At 60.8% G+C, this 22,385-nt stretch overlaps 1 protein-coding gene across 4 annotated transcripts in view; it reads right to left on the reverse strand.

The window, feature by feature from the left end:
- TLN1 (talin 1) overlaps positions 1 to 22,385 on the reverse strand; it is a 137,310-nt gene that overhangs the window by 21,958 nt on the left and 92,967 nt on the right. For all 4 annotated transcript variants that reach the window (XM_073343252.1, XM_073343249.1, XM_073343250.1 and 1 more), the window contains 20 exons: positions 21,548 to 21,687; positions 16,679 to 16,772; positions 16,350 to 16,439; positions 15,123 to 15,245; positions 14,620 to 14,763; positions 13,920 to 14,081; positions 13,609 to 13,749; positions 13,096 to 13,277; positions 12,148 to 12,280; positions 11,127 to 11,228; positions 10,819 to 10,989; positions 9,778 to 9,927; positions 7,502 to 7,603; positions 7,167 to 7,286; positions 6,691 to 6,837; positions 5,997 to 6,163; positions 4,400 to 4,583; positions 4,120 to 4,245; positions 2,195 to 2,311; positions 1,391 to 1,576 (listed from right to left, as the gene is read on the reverse strand). In XM_073343252.1, the coding sequence (XP_073199353.1) occupies positions 1,391 to 1,576; positions 2,195 to 2,311; positions 4,120 to 4,245; positions 4,400 to 4,583; positions 5,997 to 6,163; positions 6,691 to 6,837; positions 7,167 to 7,286; positions 7,502 to 7,603; positions 9,778 to 9,927; positions 10,819 to 10,989; positions 11,127 to 11,228; positions 12,148 to 12,280; positions 13,096 to 13,277; positions 13,609 to 13,749; positions 13,920 to 14,081; positions 14,620 to 14,763; positions 15,123 to 15,245; positions 16,350 to 16,439; positions 16,679 to 16,772; positions 21,548 to 21,687 (2,781 nt within the window). The remainder of the gene's footprint in view (positions 1 to 1,390; positions 1,577 to 2,194; positions 2,312 to 4,119; positions 4,246 to 4,399; positions 4,584 to 5,996; positions 6,164 to 6,690; positions 6,838 to 7,166; positions 7,287 to 7,501; positions 7,604 to 9,777; positions 9,928 to 10,818; positions 10,990 to 11,126; positions 11,229 to 12,147; positions 12,281 to 13,095; positions 13,278 to 13,608; positions 13,750 to 13,919; positions 14,082 to 14,619; positions 14,764 to 15,122; positions 15,246 to 16,349; positions 16,440 to 16,678; positions 16,773 to 21,547; positions 21,688 to 22,385) is intronic.

Genomic DNA, 22,385 nt, shown 5'->3' on the forward strand with positions numbered 1-22,385 from the left:
CCGGAGCCCCCCTGGAGCCTGTCGCCCTCCTGCCCCGCCCCCGGTGCCCCCACAAAACCTCCTACCCCGCCCCGGAGCCCCCCTGGAGCCTGTCGCCCTCCTGCCCCGCCCCGCCCCCGGTGCCCCCCCAAAACCTCCTACCCCGCCCCGGAGCCCCCCTGGAGCCTGTCGCCCTCCTGCCCCGCCCCGCCCCCGGTGCCCCCCCAAAACCTCCTACCCCGCCCCGGAGCCCCCCTGGAGCCTGTCGCCCTCCTGCCCCGCCCCGCCCCCGGTGCCCCCCCGAAACCTCCTACCCCGCCCCGGAGCCCCCCTGCAGCCTGTCGCCCTCCTGCCCCGCCCCGCCCCCGGTGCCCCCCCGAAACCTCCTACCCCGCCCCGGAGCCCCCCTGGAGCCTGTCGCCCTCCTGCCCCGCCCCCGGTGCCCCCCCAAAACCTCCTACCCCGCCCCGGAGCCCCCCTGGAGCCTGTCGCCCTCCTGCCCCGCCCCGCCCCCGGTGCCCCCCCAAAACCTCCTACCCTGCCCCGGAGCCCCCCTGGAGCCTGTCGCCCTCCTGCCCCGCCCCGCCCCCGGTGCCCCCCCGAAACCTCCTACCCCACCCCGGTGCCCCCCTGGAGCCTGTCGCCCTCCTGCCCCGCCCCGCCCCCGGTGCCCCCCCGAAACCTCCTACCCCGCCCCGGAGCCCCCCGGAGCCTGTCGCCCTCCTGCCCCGCCCCCGGTGCCCCCCCGAAACCTCCTACCCCGCCCCGGAGCCCCCCTGCAACCTGTCGCCCTCCTGCCCCGCCCCCGGTGCCCCCCCGAAACCTCCTACCCCGCCCCGGTGCCCCCCTGCAGCCTGTTGCCCTCCTGCCCCGCCCCGCCCCCGGTGCCCCCCCAAAACCTCCTACCCCGCCCCGGTGCCCCCCTGCAGCCTGTCGCCCTCCTGCCCCGCCCCCGGTGCCCCCCCAAAACCTCCTACCCCGCCCCGGAGCCCCCCTGCAGCCTGTCGCCCTCCTGCCCCGCCCCGCCCCCGGTGCCCCCCCGAAACCTCCTACCCCACCCCGGAGCCCCCCTGCAGCCTGTCGCCCTCCTGCCCCGCCCCGCCCCCGGTGCCCCCCCGAAACCTCCTACCCCGCCCCGGTGCCCCCCTGCAACCTGTCACCCTCCTGCCCCGCCCCGCCCCCGGTGCCCCCCCGAAACCTCCTACCCCGCCCCGGTGCCCCCCTGGAGCCTGTCGCCCTCCTGCCCCGCCCCCGGTGCCCCCCCGAAACCTCCTACCCCGCCCTGGAGCCCCCCTGGAGCCTGTCGCCCTCCTGCCCCGCCCCGCCCCCGGTGCCCCCCCAAAACCTCCTACCCCGCCCCGGAGCCCCCCTGGAGCCTGTCGCCCTCCTGCCCCGCCCCATCTCCGCTTACCTTGCAGGAGCGCAGCATGTCAGCGATGGCGCGGCGGCTCAGGTTGGCTGTGGCGATTACATCCTCCTGCCGACATGAGTTGCCGGCGGCCACGGCCTTGGCTGTCGCCATGGTGATGCCTTTGGTCATGCGGATAAAATCCTCTGGCGTCGAGGTCTTGGCTGGAGGCACCTGGGCGCAGAAAACCTGAGACGCGAGCAGTGGGGGTGAGACCAGGATGGGTGGGGGCAGGGGGCACAGAGTTAGGGCTGGGCAGGTACCGCAGCCTGGTCACTGCCTGACTTCCCAGCGCACGGCCCGCAGCCTCAGCTTGCCCGAGGCTGACCCGCGACATCCTGCTCCTTGGAGGCAGGCGCTGCCGGGGCGCAGAGGGGCCCCGTGCCCCGGGGGGGGGGGGGGAAGAGCGGGCACTGCCGGGGCGCAGAGGGGCCCTGTGTCCGGGGGTGTGTGTGTGTGTGTGTGTGTGGGGGGGGAGCGGGCGCTGCTGGGGCGCAGAGGGGCCCCGTGCCCCGGGGGGGGGGGGGAAGAGCGGGCACTGCCGGGGCGCAGAGGGGCCCCGTGCCCCGGGGGGGGGGAAGAGCGGGCACTGCCGGGGCGCAGAGGGGCCCCGTGTCCTGGGGCGCAGAGGGGCCCTGTGTCCGGGGGTGTGTGTGTGTGTGTGTGTGGGGGGGAGCGGGCGCTGCTGGGGCGCAGAGGGGCCCCGTGCCATTTCACTCCACCCCTGAGCCAGGTGCTGGGTGCAAAGGCAGCTGGTGAGGAAGGGGCAGCTCCGAGCAGAGGGGCACTGGCCCGGCCTGTGCTCACCGCCAGCTCCTGCCGGATGTGCTCTATCGTGGCCTCCAGCGCACGGGTCCCCTTCGTGGCCTCGTCCTCCACGGCCTTCACCGTCTTCAGCAGGGAGGTGACGTTGGTGACCATCACCTGGCAGACAGAGAGGGAGGCTCAGTGACTCACCGCGGGGAGCCCCCAGATCTCCTCCGCCCCCCACGGCCCCCATCCCTCCACTCCGCCCCCAGCTCTCCTCCGCCCCCCACGGCCCCCATCCCTCCACTCCGCCCCCAGCTCTCCTCCGCCCCCCACGGCCCCCATCCCTCCACTCCGCCCCCAGCTCTCCTCCGCCCCCCACGGCCCCCATCCCTCCACTCCGCCCCCAGCTCTCCTCCGCCCCCCACGGCCCCCATCCCTCCACTCCGCCCCCAGCTCTCCTCCGCCCCCCACGGCCCCCATGCCTCCACTCCGCCCCCAGCTCTCCTCCGCCCCCCACGGCCCCCATGCCTCCACTCCGCCCCCAGCTCTCCTCCGCCCCCCACGGCCCCCATGCCTCCACTCCGCCCCCAGCTCTCCTCCGCCCCCCACGGCCCCCATGCCTCCACTCCGCCCCCAGCTCTCCTCCGCCCCCCACGGCCCCCATCCCTCCACTCCGCCCCCAGCTCTCCTCCGCCCCCCCACGGCCCCCATCCCTCCACTCCGCCCCCAGCTCTCCTCCGCCCCCCCACGGCCCCCATCCCTCCACTCCGCCCCCAGCTCTCCTCCGCCCCCCCACGGCCCCCATGCCTCCACTCCGCCCCCAGCTCTCCTCCGCCCCCCCACGGCCCCCATCCCTCCACTCCGCCCCCAGCTCTCCTCCGCCCCCCACGGCCCCTATCCCTCCACTCCGCCCCCAGCTCTCCTCCGCCCCCCACGGCCCCCATCCCTCCACTCCGCCCCCAGCTCTCCTCCGCCCCCCCACGGCCCCCATCCCTCCACTCCGCCCCCAGCTCTCCTCCGCCCCCCCACGGCCCCCATCCCTCCACTCCGCCCCCAGCTCTCCTCCGCCCCCCACGGCCCCCATCCCTCCACTCCGCCCCCAGCTCTCCTCCGCCCCCCCACGGCCCCCATCCCTCCACTCCGCCCCCAGCTCTCCTCCGCCCCCCCACGGCCCCCATCCCTCCACTCCGCCCCCAGCTCTCCTCCGCCCCCCACGGCCCCCATCCCTCCACTCCGCCCCCAGCTCTCCTCCGCCCCCCACGGCCCCCATCCCTCCACTCCGCCCCCAGCTCTCCTCCGCCCCCCACGGCCCCCATCCCTCCACTCCGCCCCCAGCTCTCCTCCGCCCCCCACGGCCCCCATCCCTCCACTCCGCCCCCAGCTCTCCTCCGCCCCCCACGGCCCCCATCCCTCCACTCCGCCCCCAGCTCTCCTCCGCCCCCCACGGCCCCCATCCCTCCACTCCGCCCCCAGCTCTCCTCCGCCCCCCACGGCCCCCATCCCTCCACTCCGCCCCCAGCTCTCCTCCGCCCCCCACGGCCCCTATCCCTCCACTCCGCCCCCAGCTCTCCTCCGCCCTCTGCCCACCACAGCCCATAACCCATGTCCCTCCGCTCCGCCCCCCACGGCCCATATCCCTCTCCTCCGCCGCCAGCTCTCCTCTGCCCCCCACAGCCCATATCCCTCTCCTCTGCCCCCCACAGCCCATGCCCCATATCCCTCCACTCCGTCGCCAGCTCCCCTCCGCCCCCCACAGCCCATATCCCTCCGCCCCAGCTCTCCTCTGCCCGCCACAGCCCATACCCCATATCCCCCTAAGTGACCCCCTACTCCCCAGTACCCCCCCACACACCCTGCCCTGCCAGTGACCCCCTTCCCTAGTTAACCCCCTACCACCTGATTTTCTTCCCCTGTGCACCCTGCACCATCCCCTCCCGCTATGTGCCCAGCTCCACTCTTCCTCCATCTACCCACACACTGACCTTGGCCGAGTTCTTCAGCTGGTAGACGGAGGGGTCATCCCCGGCTTTGCCGGCCGCCGCCTTGGTAGCACTGATCAGGTCCCCAAGCGCCTTGGCCACGTCTTTGACTGCATTGATCAGAACCACCTGGGAAGGAGCAGGGCCAGGTCAGTGGCTTGGCTGGTGCCCCGCAGTGTCGGGCGGGGAGGAGGCAGGCTGAGACGGGAGCGAGCTGAATGTGCCGGGTCACCAAAGGCCAGACCCCACCCCAGCCCAAACGCCGTGTGGTACCAGATCTTACCTGAGTCTCAGGGTCCTCGGAGCCCAGGCTGGCAGCACCCAGCTTCACCACTTCTGCAAGGCGGGTGATGGTGGCCACGGAAGACTGGGCAGCCTGGGCCAGCTTCTCCTGACTGGCAGTGGCATTCTGCACCAACACCTTGGTGTCCTCCACCAGTGCCTTGGCTGTCTTCAGGATGCCCTCCCTGTGGGAGACCCATGAGTCAGAGACCAACGGCCTGCACACATCCTCTGTGGCTGCTCAAAGCAGGATCGATCCCCAATTAAATCATCCCAGCCAGGGCTTTGTCAAGCCTGACCTTAAAAACTTCTAAGGAAGGAGATTCCACCACCTCCCTAGGTAACGCATTCCAGTGTTTCACCACCCTCCTAGTGAAAAAGTTTTTCCTAATATCCAACCTAAGCCTCCCCCACTGCAACTTGAGACCATTACTCCTCGTTCTGTCATCAGCTACCACTGAGAACAGTCTAGAGCCATCCTCTTTGGAACCCCTTTCAGGTAGTTGAAAGCAGCTATCAAATCCCCCCTCATTCTTCTCTTCTGCAGACTAAACAATCCCAGTTCCCTCAGCCTCTCCTCGTAAGTCATGTGTTCCAGATCCCTAATCATTTTTGTTGCCCTCCGCTGGACTCTTTCCAATTTTTCCACACCCTTCTTGTGGAGGATGCCCAAAACTAGACACAGTACTCTAGGTATGGCCTCACCAGTGCCGAATAGAGGGGAATGATCACGTCCCTCGATCTGCTGGCAATGCCCCTACTTATGCAGCCCAAAATGCCATTGGCCTTCTTGGCAACAAGGGCACACTGCTGACTCATATCCAGCTTCTCGTCCACTGTCACCCCTAGGTCCTTTTCTGCCGAACTGCTGCCGAGCCATTCGGTCCCTAGTCTGTAGCTGTGCATGGGATTCTTCCGTCCTAAGTGCAGGACTCTGCACGTGTCCCTGTTGAACCTCATCAGATTTCTTTTGGCCCAATCCTCCAATTTGTCTAGGTCCCTCTGTATCCCATCCCTGCCCTCCAGCGTATCTACCTCTCCTCCCAGTTTAGTGTCATCTGCAAACTTGCTGAGAGTGCAATCCACACCATCCTCCAGGTCATTAATGAAGATATTGAACAAAACCGGACCCAAGACTAACCCTTGGGGCACTCCACTTGATACCAGCTGTGAAATAGACATGGAGCCATTGATCACTATGGGTGTGTGCAGCACAGACAGGTGGGGCCAGAGTGCACCCCCCATGGCCTGCCCCACCCTTTCTGGGGGGAAAACGGGTCACAGAAAGCACTGCCTGTCCTGTGTGTGCATGTGTTACAGCTGGTAGGGGACTATGAGGGGGGCGGGGGAAGAGCCCAACCACGCAGCCCGCACCCGCTGTGTGTGAGAGAGAGAGCGAGAAAGAGAGAGAGAGTTGTGCCCGGCCTGCCACTTGCATCCACCCCTTCTGAGGGGGTGGAGTCAGACAGCATGGTGGGCACCCAGCCCGCTCTCTGGGCAGAGCCATGCCCGAGGGACATGTGAAGGAAGGATCATATAGCCAGCTCCCCGGGGGCTGTGTTTGGATTGCCCAGTGGGCTCCCCGTCCAGCCCGGTACCGGTGGTCAGCGAAGGTCTCGGCATTCTCCCGGTTCAGCGTCCCCGCGGTGGCGAACATGATGGTGGTGTCAAGGTCGGCAATGATCCCGGAGACGGCACTGGCTGCAGTGATGCAGGCCTGGGTCCCGCGGTTCCCGGCCTGCAGGGCTGCCAGCACGTGGGACACCTGCGGGGAGGAGGCTGGGATGACCCTGAGACCGATGGTGAGTGTAGGGATCCCGCTCATTGCTGTCCCTGTCACAACCCATCACTGTTTCGGCACCAGCAGACACCACCCCAGCTGCCCCCCTCCCACAGCTTGGCAGCAGCTGAAGCCGCTGGGTATCCGCTCTGCCATGCAAACTAGACCCTGTGCCACCGCATAGGCAGGTCTGGAAGCAGCTGGCACATACCAGGGACCAGAAAGGGAAGTGCCAACATCAGACTCACATGGATAGAGAACATGAGGGAGTCCAGAAAGCAATGCAGAGGAGCTGGGGGGCATATGCCAGGCATAGGGGTCTAGCGGGCACAAAGGGGCTGGGGGGGGCACGCCCAGACATAGGGGTCTAGTGGGAATCCAGCAGGCACAAAGGGGCCGGGGGGGGGCACATGCTGGTCCAGCCCCACGCTCCGTTCTCCCACTAGTTTTTCTGCCCATGCCCTATTCCTCTCCCCCCGCCAGCCACTCCACGCTCACTCCTGCCTCATCACCTTCTCAGACACTTTGCGCGCACACTCGATCAGCTCCTTCTTCGTGTAGGCATCGCTGGGGCTGCACTGCAGGGCTCCAGCCTTTGTCACCAGGGCAGCGCAGCCGTGGCCCAGCTCCTGCACCCGGTTCTTGATGTGGGAGCCAATCTAGGAACCAGTGCATAGGGTGGCGTGACCCAGAGCAGAGTCACCACCACCCTCCACAGGGGAGCTGAGACGACCTCAATATCCAGTGGGAAATCCCAACTGCCCTGCCCCACGGAGACTCACCGCTCTCACCCCAAGGGAGACCCTGCCCTTCTCCAACCCCCAATGGGAGATCCCAGCGCTGCCCATTCCAGTGCTCTCCCTGCCCCAGTGAGAGATCGCAGCACTGCCCATTACCCCGGCCCCAGTCTCCAGTGGGAGGCCCCCGCGCTGCCCCCATCCTCAGGCCCCAGTGGGAGGCCCCTGTGCTGCCCCCCGGCACCCCTCACCTCATCGTTCTCAGCAGTGATGGCAGCAGGCTTGGCCTGGTGAGCCAGCTGCCCGTAGTCGCTGGTGAGTTGGTTGGCCAGCGTGCCCAGCTCGTCCGGGTTGGTGGTGGATTTGGTGACCTGCAGGCAGAAGATGCGTGAGAAGATCCCATCACACCCAGGAACCGCTGGCCCTGCAGCATCAGCGAGCCAGCCCAGTGCTGCCCTCGCATCCCTGGAGAAGGCCTTGCAGGGACTCGTGCTGCAAGGCTGCACGCGGCCCCTGCCATCTTCCCCAGACAGAGAAGGGGTGAAATGGGGAGGCCCAGAAGTCACTGTCTGCCCCCAACACTCACCATCTCCTGCACCGTCACTGCAATGGCCTTGGCTGTCTTGACCATGGTGGTCTGGTAATCCACAAAGGTCCCCTCCGGCTCCCCCATGGGCCCCTCATCCAGCTGCCAGAGAGAGAGAGAGAGAGAGAGAGAGAGAGCGCCATTAATGGGATTCAGCCTGCTCACCACCTTCCTGAGCACCCCCCGGCAGGCAGGATCCCACAGTGCCCCAGCCTGGGCCTCCCACCACATTTCTCCAAAGGCTTCCCCGAACATGCCCTCCCTGGACTGTGCCAATGGGTACCGTGGGCAGCCTGCTCTGGCTGGACAGAGGGGCGCGTGGCCCTCCCTGCCCCTCCTCATTCCCAATCACACTCAGTGCCAGGGTCATAGCCAAGTCTGAGGTTCATAGGTTCCAAGGCCAGATGGGACCACTGTGATCATCCAGGCTGACCTCCTGCCCCGAAACAATTCCTAGAGCCCATTGCTTAGAAAACCATCTGATCTTGAGTTAACTGTTGTCGGTGATGGAGAATCCACCGCCCCTGGGTAAGTTGTTCCAATGATTAAATTACTCTCCCCATTAAAAACGTACCCCCCATTTCCAGTCTGAGTTTGTCTCGCTTCAACTTCCAGACACTGGATCATGTTAGACTTTTCCTGGCTAGACTGAAGAGCCCTTTAGCAAATTTCTGTTCCCCATGTAGGGACTTACAGACTGGCATCAAGCCACCCCTTCACCTTCCCTTTGTTAAGTAAACAGATTGAGTCCTGTAGCCTTTCACTACGGATGTGTGTGAATAGCCCCCGCCTCGGCCCGTGGTAGTGCTCTAGACCAGAGCTTCTCGAACCGGGGGGCACAGAATGTATTCCGGGGGGCATGAGAAGCCGCTCTGCCTTTGGAGCTGGGCGGCTGGGGAGTGGCAGCCGCTGTCTGGGCACCCAGCTCTGAGCAGCGGAGAAGGGTGGCAGCAGGGGGTGCTGAGGCTTTGATGGACCCCAGCCGGGAACTGATGTAATTCCTCCTCCGGCCGCCGGGGGCGCTGTGCTTTGGGAGCCAGGTGGGCTGCCCCCTGGCCCTGGGGTTCCCGCTGCTGCCGGGTGGGTCCCTGGCTGCTCTGGTGGGCCTGGGCTGCTCCGAGCCCCTCTACCCGCAGCCAGCCCCCGCCTCCAGACACCCCCTGCCCTGCCCGCAGCCAGCTCTCCAGCTAGCTCTGCCCCCAAGTCCACTGGTGCCCTGCAGTTCCCAGGGCAGTAACCCTGCACACCTGCTTCAATGAGGGGGGCAGGGAGCAGCTGGGACCCACACATGTGCACACCCTAGGATGACCAGGCAGCAAGTGTGAAAAATCAGGACGGGGGTGGGGGGTAATAGGAGCCTATATAAGAAAGACCCCAAAATCAGGACTGTCCCTGTAAAATCAGGACATCTGGTCACCCTAGCACACCCCCAGGGAATGGCGGGGACCCACACCTGTGAAACGGAGCTCATTTCTAGGTCAGGCCCATCTTTTTAACAAAGAACTTTAGGCAGGGTTAACACACCCGTATTTTCCCGGCCTTGTCCACTTTTTGGTTCTTAAATCGCCGTGCGGGAGGAATTTTTGAATTTTTAAAATTCCTCCCGGGAAAATACAGACATATGGTAACCTTGTTGGTACAAAAAAATACATACTGGGGCACATCCCTTACATCAGAACTTTTTATAGAGAACCGATCGTTAAGATTTTGGCAGCTCATCACTGGCCGTATATGTACTTGTGTGGAGGGATCGGGTGGAAACTACAACCGACACAAGGAAGTGGGCACAATCCAGTCAATTTGAGAACCACTGCTCTAGACAGCTGCGGGGACAGCACTCTGCAGCTGTGGCTTGGGCCCACCTGCCCCCGAGGACTCAACGCCCAAGCCCCTGCCCCAGCTTCGAAGGCTGACTGCATGGCGATCTGTCGGGCGCGAGGGCGAGCCCCACTAGCCCACGCCTGTTGATCCAGGCTGGCACACCTGCTACCGCAGGCTGCGCAGATGTAGGCTAAGGTACGTTTTCCAGTCCTTTAACTGCTCTCAGGGCTCTGCTTGGGAAGGAGCAGCGCCTGGGATGGGCCCATCTCATGCCACGTGACGGAGGAGGCAGGGACCCCAAATCCACCCAGCACTTTATCCCTGAGCCTGTGGGCAGAAGTCCCTGGATTCTAGGGCACAAGATGGCAGCCATCAGGAAACCGCACCCGTCCCTGCCCAGGCCAATCCTTCCCCTCCTCTTGGCCCCTCGCTGTGCATTCTATGCTCCCCCTTGCCTGGTTTATGGCCTGGGTGATGGAGTCCACCATGCCCCCGACGACCCCGGCAGCGCTGGCAGCCTCATTGAGAGTGGTGGTCAGGTCCTCCACAGCTTCCTTCATCATCTGCACCGCCTCCTCCAGGGCCTCCTGCGTGTGCGCGGCTTGCTGCAAGCACAGGCCTGCGTCAGGCCGCGGCAGCCACCGGCAGGGTACGGTGGCGGATGAGAACCAGTGACCGGGAGCACTTGGGCCTGTGCTCACGGAACCCTCCTTGGTCGCCTCCCATGCACCCGCCCCAACGTCGTGTTACACACACTCGTTGCTGGGGACATGCCTAAAATGCCCACTGCGGGCCGCCCTGCACAAGCGCCCACCACCCCAGCACAGGCTCTCACCTGGCATGTGTGCCTGAAATCACACACCAATGCAGCGTGTGAGCCTCGCATGGGCCAGGAGGGATTAATGAGCCGTGGTGCGCTCTACCAACCCTGCCCCTCGCCCCTGCATGAGCGGTCAGGCATGGAGGGGGCGGTAAAAGTGGGGAGCTGGCTCTAAGGGCTGGGCAGTGACCAGGAAGAAAAGCAGTCTGGCTGGGCCAGCAGCTGACTGAAGGGCTGGCCTGCAAGAGGCAGGGCTGACCCTGCCTGTTAGTTTGCTTTGTTACCAGGAACCCACTGGTAGGCTGCAGCTGGGGCCTGCCTGAAAGGAGGCGGCTGAAAGCTGGGCCCAGGAAGGCAGGGATTCCTTTGGTTCGTGTTTATGTTGGACTTCGACTTGGGGATTCTCCAGACTGGGCCAGCCTCCCAGTGACTGGGCCGTGGGCTAAGCTACGCGTGCTGAGGTGTCCACTGGGGAAACTGAGGCACAGCTGGTGCAGTGGTGCACTGCACCATGAGGGGTGCACAGGGATAGCACCGCTGCTACACACACAATATGAGACCCTGCTGCAGGTGTGCACACAACTGGAGATGGGCTGCACCACTCCTCCGCCCCCACACTCAGACATGCTTTGGGCAGCCCCCCTCCTGCTCTGGAGGGAGTGCCTCCCGCTCGCACCTTGGGGTTCCCGCCGGCCTCCTTGGCCGTGTACAGCATCTGCAGGGCAGACTCGGACAGCGTCTTGGTCTGGTCCAGGAGGTTCATCTGCTGCTGGTGGTTGAGCGTCTTGGACGCAGCACCGACAGCGGCCAGAATGAGCGGCTCGAAGTACTGAGCCATCTGGGACACCTGGGGAAGAGCAGCATTAGTCCCAGGGCGGACTGAGGCTAGTCCTCCTCGCCAGGCACCCCAACGCAGGCCCCATCCCCCACGTCCAGCAGGCACAGTACCTCCTGCCCCAAGGCACCCCGACTCCAGTCCGTTACCTTGTGTCCCAGCTGCGAGGCCTCTGCTCTGGCAGCACTGGCCACAGGCTCAATCAGATTGCTGATCTCCTGAACAGCAGTGATCATCTGGTTGTGCAAAGCCTGGGGGAGACACCGAGAAATAAGGCTGCCCCACGGCCAGGCCCTGGGGGCTGGAGTCACAGGGCCTGGCCAAGGGACCTAGAGGGGGAAGGGGGATGAAAGCCCAGGCTACTGGCCTGCCCCAGGAGCAGGTGGCAGTGACTTGGTCACCGGACTATCCCAGCGGGGCTGGTTTGGGGGCTGAGAAGTTAGACCCCCCACCAGGGGTCTGTCTAAGCCACACCCTTTGGCATGTCAGGGCAGCCAGGCTGGTGCTGGCCACTGCCTGCCCTATACAATGGAACCCCGCTCTACGTGACCACTGGGGTGCACAAGTGTGTGACCACCTGCCCCACACAGGAGGGGGCAGTTGGTCCCCAGAGTCACTTGGCAGGGACCCAAGAGAAGGGCAGGTCCCCGTGGGACCCGCTCTGCAGGATGCCCGGCACCAGTCACACAGGGTGGGGAGCCAGGCAGGGGCTGCGGGGAACTGGTGCGTGACCGCCAAATCCCAGCATCTGTCATGGCAGCAAGGGGGGGCTCAGCCAGGAAGCAGCCGCTGCATCTGCCCTAGGGACAATCCCGGGATCTGTAGGGTGCAGGTGCAAGGCAGGGTTCCAGGAATGCTGAGGGAGCAGAGCCCCCATAGGGGTAAGGCAGATTTCCAGACTCTGTGCTGAATTTAACAGCAGTTCGGTCCGTTTCCCCAGGCGTCAGGCTCCTGCTAAGAAGGGGAGCCCCTGACTTTGGGGGGTGAGGCTGTGCAGGGAGCTCTCTCTAGAGAGCAGCCCCCAGCCCCAAGCATGGCAGCCACTTGTCTCTGGCCTTTCCCCTAAGAACAGGGGACAGAGGCACCCTGGCTGAGAGGGGCTGGGAGCAGCCTGTGCTGGGGGAGTACAGAACCCGCAGACAAAGGACCCATGCTGCCCCCCAGACTCACCTCCTGGGAGATGCCCTCTCGGGGGGCCAGCTGCTGGCTGATGGCAGCCAGGGAGGCCTGGTCCACATCCCGCATGCACTTGTTCAGCACCTCGATGGCCTCGTCGCACTCCCGCTGCCCGGGGGCCTTATCCCTGTGTGACAGCTCACTATCAGCAACGCCCGGGCCAGGACAGAGCCTCAGCTTCCCCCAGGGCAGAATGCAGGGAAGCCACGGCCCAGGGGAAGGCCAGGCTAGCACCCCAGGCTGTTCACCCCTCCATTGCCTCCTCCCAGAGCCACGGGGAACCCAGTCCCAGGCCCACCCACTGGGCAGCTGCCCGTCCTGAACCCAGACAAATGGCCCCAGCCCTGCTGCGTGGGAGCAGGAACAGGAGCATGGTGCTGGAAGTGTTCATGGCTTTCCTCCAGCTCCATCCCAGCATGCATCGCTGCACTTCACTCAGACTGGTCTCCCCATCTCCGGGCCAGCACGCCGCCATCATCCTTCCTTGCCCAGCGGCTGCTGTGGACACTGCCAATCACACCCTCCTTTTCCTGGGCTCCCATCTCCCTGTCCCCTCCCACACAGATCCCTGCTTCAGCGCCTGGAATGCCTTGTTCCCACCCAGGCAGGTGCTGCCCAGCCCTGGTGCACAACCGGCCGCCACAGAGACGCCCAGCAGGGAAATGGCTTGTGAGTCCTGGTCTGGGCTCTAGCAGCAACGCCCCATGAGGTGAACGTGGCTGCTGCCCGTTTCGGAGCCCAGCTGCCTGCAGACCCAGGCAGACGACCCTGCGTCCCTCCCACTTGTGGCATGTTTCCAAGCCAGGATAGAGGCTTTGCGTCTAAACGAGATTTGAGCCGTGGCCCCAGGATCCCCAGCCCAGCCCGCAGCTCCAGGCAGCTTGGCAGCTGAGAGGAGAGCAGACTCTGGAGGTGAGACCTCAGCAATCGGCCTGCACTCACCGCATGTTGGTGATCAGCTTCTTGATGGAATCAGAGACGGTGCGGGAGTGACCGGCCAGCACCGACCACTTGGGCGGGTCCTTGGGGTTGACAGCCAGAGAGCGGGCTGTCTGGATGAGGCCTGCCGAGCTCTCCAGCATGGTCTTGGCAGAGGTGATGATGGGCTCCATGGCTCTGCGCCCCTGCCAGGGAGAGATGATGGCCTCTGTGACCCAGAGGCACTGCCTGCTCTCTGCAATGAAGTCCCCCTGTCCTCAGCAATCTCCCCTCCCCCTCCAATTCCCCCCATATCTGACCTCATCACCCTCTTCCCATATCCCCTCCAGTTCCCTGAGACCTACCCCATCCCCCCGCCCACACACCTGATCCAGGAAGCCACCCCAATCCCATCCCCCAGGGCCTAGGGCTCTCGCAGTCTGAGCTAGGAAGAGGCAGTCCCTGACACCCCCCATGCCCAGTGGCTGTGAGCCCCGTGTAGGGCACGCTCCATGCCCGCCCCGTGGCAGCTCTCACCTCAGGGCTGATCTGGGCAGGGATGGTAGCGAACTCTGGGTTGGAGGCGAAGGCTGTCAGGTTATCCACGGCCTCAATGAGGGGGGCGGTGGCTGCCCGGCATCGCTCCCGGTTGTCCTCGTTAAAGGCTCCGTCCAGCGCCTGAGACAGTGGGAGAGACCAGCTGGTTATTGCAGTGGGCCCAGACGCCAGCCCTGCTGCCCCCCCATGCCCCTGCTGCCCACTCCCCAGTGCGGTCGCCAGGGACCCCCTGAGCAGCCAGCCAAGGGGGTGATGCTTCTCTCCCACATCGCGCAGGGGCAGAGAGGTACCTTGATGGTCTTGACCAGGTTGGCCGTGCTGTTGGCCACCTCCTTGGCGGACTGGACGAATTGGCGCTTGGCGACGGGGTTAGCGGTGCGGGAGGAGGCCAGGCGGCAGGTGTTGCACAGGGCTGAGGTGTGCTTAGCTACGATGGTGGCGGCCGATAGCACCTGCAGAGAGGGGCAGGGGTCATGCGCCATCCTGTCCAGCCCTAGATCCCAGCTCCAACCCCTCCCGCCACCAGGGGAGAGGGGCCTCCCTGCACTTCCCCGCCTCAGCCCTGCCCGTCCCCGTGTCCTGCTCCTCCCACAGAGCAGAGACTCCCTGCACCCTGCTCCCTCACCCCCACAGAGCAGGACCAGAGGGGTCACCCAGCATCCACTCCTGGACCAGCCCCCCACAAAGTGGGGACAGGAGGTGCCTGGAGTGCCCATTGCCACAGCCCCATCGAACCCCCAGGTGACAGACAGGGCCTGGCTGAGCCAGCAGGGACCCACGCCCGAAGTGCCTGGAGCCGTGTCATTAGCCAGCTTGGTTCTGGCCCCAGCCACAACACTGGGCTCTGCCTCCCAGTCACAAACCCCCAGGGCTGGTGCCACACCATGCCCAGCACTCAGCCCTTCCAGCTGCTCCTATGTTCCCTGCCTGTGAGCGCAGGAGGGAGCCTGGTGCCCAGACAGTCTACTCCTTCCCAGTGCCCTCACTCACCTGGGACTGCGTGCAGGCCGGGTCCACCAGGTTCTGGCAGGCCATCTGGATTGCTTGGTTGGCTCTGGCAAACTGGGTGGGGTCCACTAGGCCCTGCTGTCCGGCCTGGCTGTTAGGGTCCGAAACAGCCACCAGATAGGCAGCCTGGGAGCACCAGAGAGAGGGGAGAAGTTGGGAACAGAATCAGGGCCAGACAGGCCTAGCAGTCGGGGGTGAGGCAGCGTGGGGAGGGGCTCTGGGGGATGGCACAGGGGGTGAGGGATGAGGCAGCAGGGGGAGGGGCTCTGGGGGGATGGCCCACAGGGGAGGGACGGGGGGGTGAGGCAGTGTGGGCAGGGGCTCTGGGGGACGGTGGGAGTGGGGACAGGTTTGGGGACACAGGTGGCAGTGTAGGGAGGGGCTCCAGGGCACGCAGTGGCCATGCAGGGACGGGGGCTCCGGCAACCGGCCCCAGCGCTGTTGCGAGGGGCTGAGGCCAAAGGCTGGGCTGAGGTCTCTCTCACCTGAGCTGCGGCCTCAGTGAACCCGCAGAGTGCCTTGGAGGCTGTGCTTATCGATTCCCCGAACTCGGGCAGTTTGCTGTTCTTGGCATGCTGGGAAATTCCAGCCATGGCTTCGCCCAGAACCTGCCGGAGAGAGAGGTGTCCAGACACCCCACAATGCCCCGTGAGTGAGCATGAGATGGCTTGGCGGGGTGGACAGAGAGACAGACAGACACGCTGCCCCTGCTGTGTCCAAGGTCCACATTGTCCAGCCTTCAGCACCACCCACCTCTCTCTGCTCACATTGCTCATACCATGGCCCTGGGTCCTGTTCGGACCACCTCCCTCCTCTGCCCCCCCATCTCAAGGGCATCACGTTCAGGCTTCCTCTTCTCCCCGTTCAGGCCCTTCACGGCTCAACTGGCCCCACTCACCCACTCTTATGCCATTGCCCCCCTGCCTGGCTACTCCTTCCACAAACCTCTCCACTGCTCTGGGAGGCCAGACCCTCTCCCCTTGTGCCCTGATGGGAACCAGCCCGCTAATGTGGGGCTGCGAAGAGCCCAGTAGGAGAGCTAGGCCTGCAGCACAAACTTCTCTGCAGAGGTCTTATCCCTCCCTGCACTACATGGGTGGGTGGGGTACCAGGCACACTGCGGGCACTTTGGGGAACAGCAGGGACAAGATGCCCTGGATAGAGACAAGCAGTCCACCTAGAGGAAACATGCATCCCTGCCCTGGAGCTCAGTCAGGCCATGGGACCAGCAGCCCAGACCCTATGTTCAATGAGTGGAAGGGGTCCAGGCACCCAGGAGCACAGGGTAGGGGAGACCTCAGACACCGACTGGCATGAGGAGAACAGGAGAAAAGCCTGCCCGGCACTGCGACTGGCCCAGGCCACGAATGGCCAGAATCCCGGAGATGTTGGTCTCTGCACAAGAACCCGAGCCCCTGGAGCATTCCCCTGGGCAGGGCCCTAGAGAGACCTGGGCAGCCAGGGACAGGCAGAGCCAGCACGGGCGAAATGGCATACGCATGGACATAGAGTGAGAGCAAGTCACTGCACCTGTCAAGCAGGAAGGAGCGGGAAACCAGCTGGGAGCGATTAACTCAATGGGCTTTCCCAAACAGACACCAATACCCACCCTCCCCCACCAAGCCCCAGCTCCCCACGAATCACCCACCCGCTCCTCCCCCCGATCCAGCTCCAGCCACGTGCCCCCTGTGCCTCCATATCCCCAGCCTCACCTTGGAGTTCTCCATGACGCTGTCCAGGCAGTTGAAGTAGGACATGTCATTGACGGCCTGGGTGGGGTTCTCCAGCAGCTCCCGCACCGTCTGCAGGGGGAGACGTGTCAGAGTGAGCAGTGGGGGGACTGAACAGTGAAGCTGAAAGTCCCCCCTTATCCTCCATTCCCGAATGTTCAGAGCCACAGCCAGGCCCCCACAATGTGATCAGTAGGAAGGGCTCAGGGATATCATGCTCCGCACCATCCGCAGTGCGTCCCCCTGCCTCGGGCGGCCCTCCGCCACCCCCAGCTCTCCCAGTGCGTCCCCTGCCTTGGGCTGCCCCTCACCTCCAGCTCCCGCAAGGCGTTATCACACTCCTTCTGGCCCGGAGCCTGCTGGGTGCACATTGTGATCAGCTGGTTAATGCTGTCGGTCACGGCCCTGCAAAAACAAGGAGGTACTTTTCATTCTGCCAGATGGAAGCAAGACTGCTCCCCCGACCTCACCGGGTCCACCAGCACAGGCCATCATCCGCTTCCCAAAGCTGGAGTAACTATCCCTACTGTGAGCACCAACAAAACCCTCACTGGACGAGTAAACTGGCCCAGCTGGACGCAATTCTCCGACTGCTACAACACTGGGATCCTGCACGACATCTCTATTGATATAATAGGCATCACAGAAACCTGGTGGAGTGAGGACAATCAATGGGACACAATCATTCCGGGGTACAAAATATATCGGAAGGACAGAACAGGTCATGTGGTGGCTGTGTGTGTGTGTGTGTGTGGGGGGGGGGAGTGGCACTATATGTGAAAGAAAATGTAGAATCAAATAAAATAAAAATCTTAAATGAATCCACATGTTCCATAGAATCTCTATGGACAGTAATCCCGTGCTCTAATAAGAATAACACAATAGGGATCTATTATCGACCACCTGACCAGGACAGTGATAGTGACGATGAAATGCTAAGGGAGATTAGAGAGGCTATCAAAATAAAGAACTCAATAATAGTGGGGGATTTCAGTTATCCCCATATTGACTGGGTACATGTCACCTCAGGACGAAATGCAGAGACAAAATTTCTAGATACTTTCAATGACTGCTTCTTGGAGCAGCTGGTACAGGAACCCACAGGGGAGAAGCAACTCTCGACCTAGTCCTGAGTGGAGCGCAGGATCTGGTCCAAGAGGTAACTATAACAGGACTGCTTGGAAAGACCATAATATAAAAACATTTAACATTCCTGTGGTGGGAAGAACAGTGCAGCAGCCTGACACAGTGGCGTTTAATTTCAGAAAGGGGAACTATACAAAAATGAGGGGGTTAGTTAAACGGAAATTAAAAGGTACAATGACTAGAGTGAAATCCCTGCACGCTGCATGGACACTTTTCAAAGACACCATAATAGAGGCCCAACTTAAATGTATACCCCAAATTAAAAAACACAGTAAAAGAATTAAAGAGCCACTGTGGCTTAACAACCATGTAAAAGAAGCAGTGAGAGATAAAAAAAAGCATCTTTTAAAAAGTGGAAGTCAAATCCTAGTGAGGTAAATAGAAAGGAGTATAAACACTGCCAAATTAAATGTAAAAAGCTAAAAAGAAGTTTGAAGAACAGCTAGTCAAAAACTCAAAAGGTAATAAAATGTTTTTTAAGTACATCAGAAGCAGGAAGTCTGCTAAACAACCAGTGGGGCCCCTGGACGATCGAGATATAAAAGGAGCACTTAAAGATGAGAAAGTCATTGCAGAGAAACTAAATGAATTCTTTGCTTCAGTCTTCACGGCTGAGGATGTTAGAGAGATTCCCAAACCTGAGCCATCCTTTGTAGATGACAGATCTGAGGAATTGTCACAGACTGAAGTGCCATTAGAGGTGGTTTTGGAATTAATTGATAATCTTAACAGTAACAAGTCACCGGGACCAGATGGCATTCACCCAAGAGTTCTGAAAGAACTCAAATGGGAAACTGTGGAACTATTAACTATGGTTTGTAACCTGTCCTTTAAATCAGCTACTGTACCCAATGACTGAAAGATAGCTAATGTAACGCCAATATTTAAGAAGGGCTCTAGAGGTGATCCTGGCAATTACAGACCGTTAAGTCTCACGTTAGTACCGGGCAAATTAGTTGAAACAATAGCAAAGAATAAAATTGTCAGACACATAGAAGAACATAAAAATTGTTGCGCAAAAGTCAACATGGTTTCTGTAAAGGGAGATCATGTCTTACTAACCAATTAGAGTTCTTTGAGGGGGTCAACAAACATGTGGACAAGGGAGATCCAGTGGACACAGTGTACTTCAGTTTCCAGAAAGCCTTTGACAAGGTCCCTCACCAAAGGCTCTTACGTGAATTAAGTTGTCATGGGATAAGAGGGAAGATCCTTTCATGGATTGAGAACTGGTTAAAAGACAGGGAACAAAGGGTAGGAATAAATGGTAAATTTTCAGAATGGAGAGGGGTAACTAGTGGTGTTCCCCAAGGGTCAGTCCTGGGACCAATCCTATTCAAGCTATTCATAAATGATCTGGAGAAAGGGGTAAACAGCGAGGTGGCAAAATCTGCAGATGGTACTAAACTGCTCAAGATAGTTAAGACCAAAGCAGACTTTGAAGAACTTCAAAAAGATCTCACAAAACTAAGTGATTGGGCAACAAAATGGCAAATGAAATTTAATGTGTATAAAAGTAAAGTAATGCACATTGGAAAAAATAATCCCAACTATACATACAATATGATGGGGGCTAAATTTAGCTACAACTAATCAGGAGAAAGATCTTGGAGTCATCGTGGATAGTTCTCTGAAGACGTCCACGTAGTGTGCAGCGGCAGTCAAAAAAGCAAACGGGATGTTAGGAACATTAAAAAATGGATAGAAAATAAGACGGAGAATATCTTATTGCCTTATGTAAATCCATGGTACACCCACATATTCAGATGTGGTCTCCTCATCTCAAAAAAGATAGACTGGCATTAGAAAAGGTTCAGAAAAGGGCAACTAAAATGATTAGGGGTTTAGAATGGGTCTCATATGAGGAGAGATTAAAGAGGCTAGGACTTTTCAGCTTGGAAAAGAGGAGACTAAGGGGGGATATGATAGAGGTCTATAAAATCACGAGTGGTGTGGAGAAAGTGAATAAGGAAAAGTTATTTGCTTGTTCCCATAATATAAGAACTAGGAGCCACCAAATGAAATGAATGGGTAGCAGGTTTAAAACAAATAAAAGGACATTCTTCTTCACTCAGCGTGCAGTCAACCTGTGGAACTCCTTGCCTGAGGAGGTTGTGAACGCTAGGACTATAACAGGGTTTAAAAGAGAACTGGATAAATTCATGGAGGTTAAGTCCATGAATGGCTATTAGCCAGGATGGATAAGGAAGGGCGTCACTAGCCTCTGTTTGTCAGAGGGTGGAGATGGATGGCAGGAGAGAGATCCCTTGATCATTACGTGTTAGGTTCACTCCCTCTGGGGCACCTGGCATTGGCCACTTTTGGTAGACAGGATACTGGGCTGGATGGACCTTTGGTCTGACCTAGTATGGCCATTCTTATGTTCTTACCAAAGCAGCTTACTGCGGTTCACAAAACCATTTACAAGCTGCCACCAAGTCCCTCCCAGGAGGTTGTTACAAGTCCCACGCTCCCTGCCTGGGTGAGGAGTGTGCAGAACTCCTCAAGCAACATGAAGCAAGTGGTGATTCAGATATTCCCACGTGTCTTTAGACGACGTGAACATTTCTAGCAGAGCAAATGAGAGCAGGGTACCATGGAACGGAACACGTGATGTCCAGCTGCAAAGGGCACCATGAGAGAGGCTGGTGCTGCTCAGAAGCCTCCAGCTAAGTGCCAGTCTCTCCGGACAGCTTTGCTGCCACCTGGCACACACTGCAGAGCTGGATAAGGACAGGAAGGCTGAAGGAGAGGCGAAGAAACAACGGTGGTAATACAGACAGCACTACCGAAGGAGACTCCCAGCCTTTCCCCGAAGCAGAAAGAGAACGGGTGATCCAAAACAATGCCAACAGGTACATCTCTCCTGAACTCCTGGAGAACCTGGGAAAAGCTATGGGGATCCAGCTTCGTATCTAGAGTCAGTCAGCAGAACAAAACACCTGAAATCTGGAGCAGAGGAAAAGCAACAGCCTTGCCAACACCTGAGAAAGATCCCTGACTTGCCACCACGTACTGCCCCACCTCTCCGCTAAGCTGCTGGTACAAATATCCCTCGCAGAGTTGCCCCCACCCTCGCTATCCCGAGTGCGGATCAGGCAGGTTTCAGATCAAACTGAAGTGCTGGCACTCAGCACCGGCCCTGAAAATGGCTTCCAGGCCCGGCAGACCACAGGTGCGGTATTCCTAGATTTTCCTGCTGCATAGGACAGGATCTGGCACACAGGCCTCCCGTGCAAACTGTCACTGGTCCTACGGAAGTGGGTTGTCTGACTGTAGGCCTGTTGCTGAGAGGCAGCTGGTTTCAAGGTTCACTTGGACAAAAACACAGCTTCTGGGAGTCCAACAATGGTCTATCCTCAGGGCCCAGTTCTATCACTGACACTTCCAGTGACCATCCCAGCACCACTCCCCGGCACTTTATTTACACAGACCACAGCTGTCTGGCAGTGCCGGACGGGGACTGCAAACGTCTAGAAGTCCTGAACGCTACGTGACAGAGACAGCCTAGGATTGTGGAAGGGGGAGACTTAACCTAGTACCAAAAAAACAGTTTCAAGCTGCTTCCACCTACACCAAAACAGCCAACGAACAGCTTCTTGGAGGGGGACAGGCTGGTCTATGACCCAGAGCCTGTGTATCTAGGTGTTATGCTGGCCTGAACCATGACTGTCAAGGACAACTTCACCAAGACCTCACTGAAAATAGAAGAAACAAACTGAGGACCAGCCAGCTAGGTCTATGTGGGATGCCCAGGCGCAGACCCTGCCTTGTGTTGCCCTGGAGCAGAGTCCGTCTCCCCACTGTGGCATTAGCGGACACACGGCTGAATGAAGCCATATGTGCAGGCTGCACCCGTCGGCAAGGGCTGCCTGGTCTCTCGTGGCCTTGTACACCGCCCTTCCCCCAGCGGTTCAATGGCTCAGACAGACTGTCTACGTAGATGCAAACACACCCGGCACTGCAGGCACTCGCCCATCTCCCCCTCACGGGGCTGGCCAGCAGGGCACTAGACTGTGAATGGCATCTCCTACCGTGCAGCAGCCGCCAGCTGGTTCTTGAGGTTGGGGGCAGTGGGGTCTGCGGAGAGCGCCTTAGCGGCCAGGAGCAGCTTGCTGGAGGACATAGAGATGCTCTTCAAGTTCGACACCACCTGTGCCTGGTCCTCCTTATTCTGCAACCAGCCAAAAGAGCCACCAGTCAGCCCTGCAGGTCACTCAGCCAGCTCCACTCAGCCACACCTCCTGGCTCTGCCCACACCCCCAGCAGCCTCTGCCAGGCTCAACCCACCAGGTGCCCTCCCCAATTCAATCAGAACTTATTGGTGCCCTCTACCACCAGCCAGCCACCCCCTTCCCAACTCCACAAACAGCCGAACCGCCAGTCAGCTAACCCAGCAGTCACATTCCCATCTGGCCCAGGCACTGAGTAGCCAGCCAGGCACTGCATCAGCCTCTCACACCAACCCCCCAGCCATCCCACCTACAGCCAAATGGCTCTTCAGCCACCCGGCCAGGCACTGGGGAGCCAGCCAATCCCCCAGCCAGCCACTGCATCAGCCACCCACACCAACCCCGCAGCTAGCCAAAGACTGTATCAGCTGCTCACGCCAACCCCCCAGCCACCCACCCCAAACCGCCAGCCATCCCACCTTCCTGCCAAATGGCTCTTCCGCCACCTGGCCCAGACACTGGATAGCCAGCTGACCCCCACCCCCGCCCCACCCAGTCACTGCATCAGCCACTCACCAACCCCCAGACTAGCTAGCCACTGTACCAACCAACCACACCAACACACCAGCAATCCCACCTATCTGCCAAACACTCTTCAGCCATCCAGGCCAGGCACTGACTAGCCAACCATCCCCGGCCA

This window comes from Lepidochelys kempii, chromosome 5 (assembly GCF_965140265.1).
Source record: "Lepidochelys kempii isolate rLepKem1 chromosome 5, rLepKem1.hap2, whole genome shotgun sequence".
NCBI lineage: Eukaryota > Metazoa > Chordata > Testudines > Cheloniidae > Lepidochelys > Lepidochelys kempii.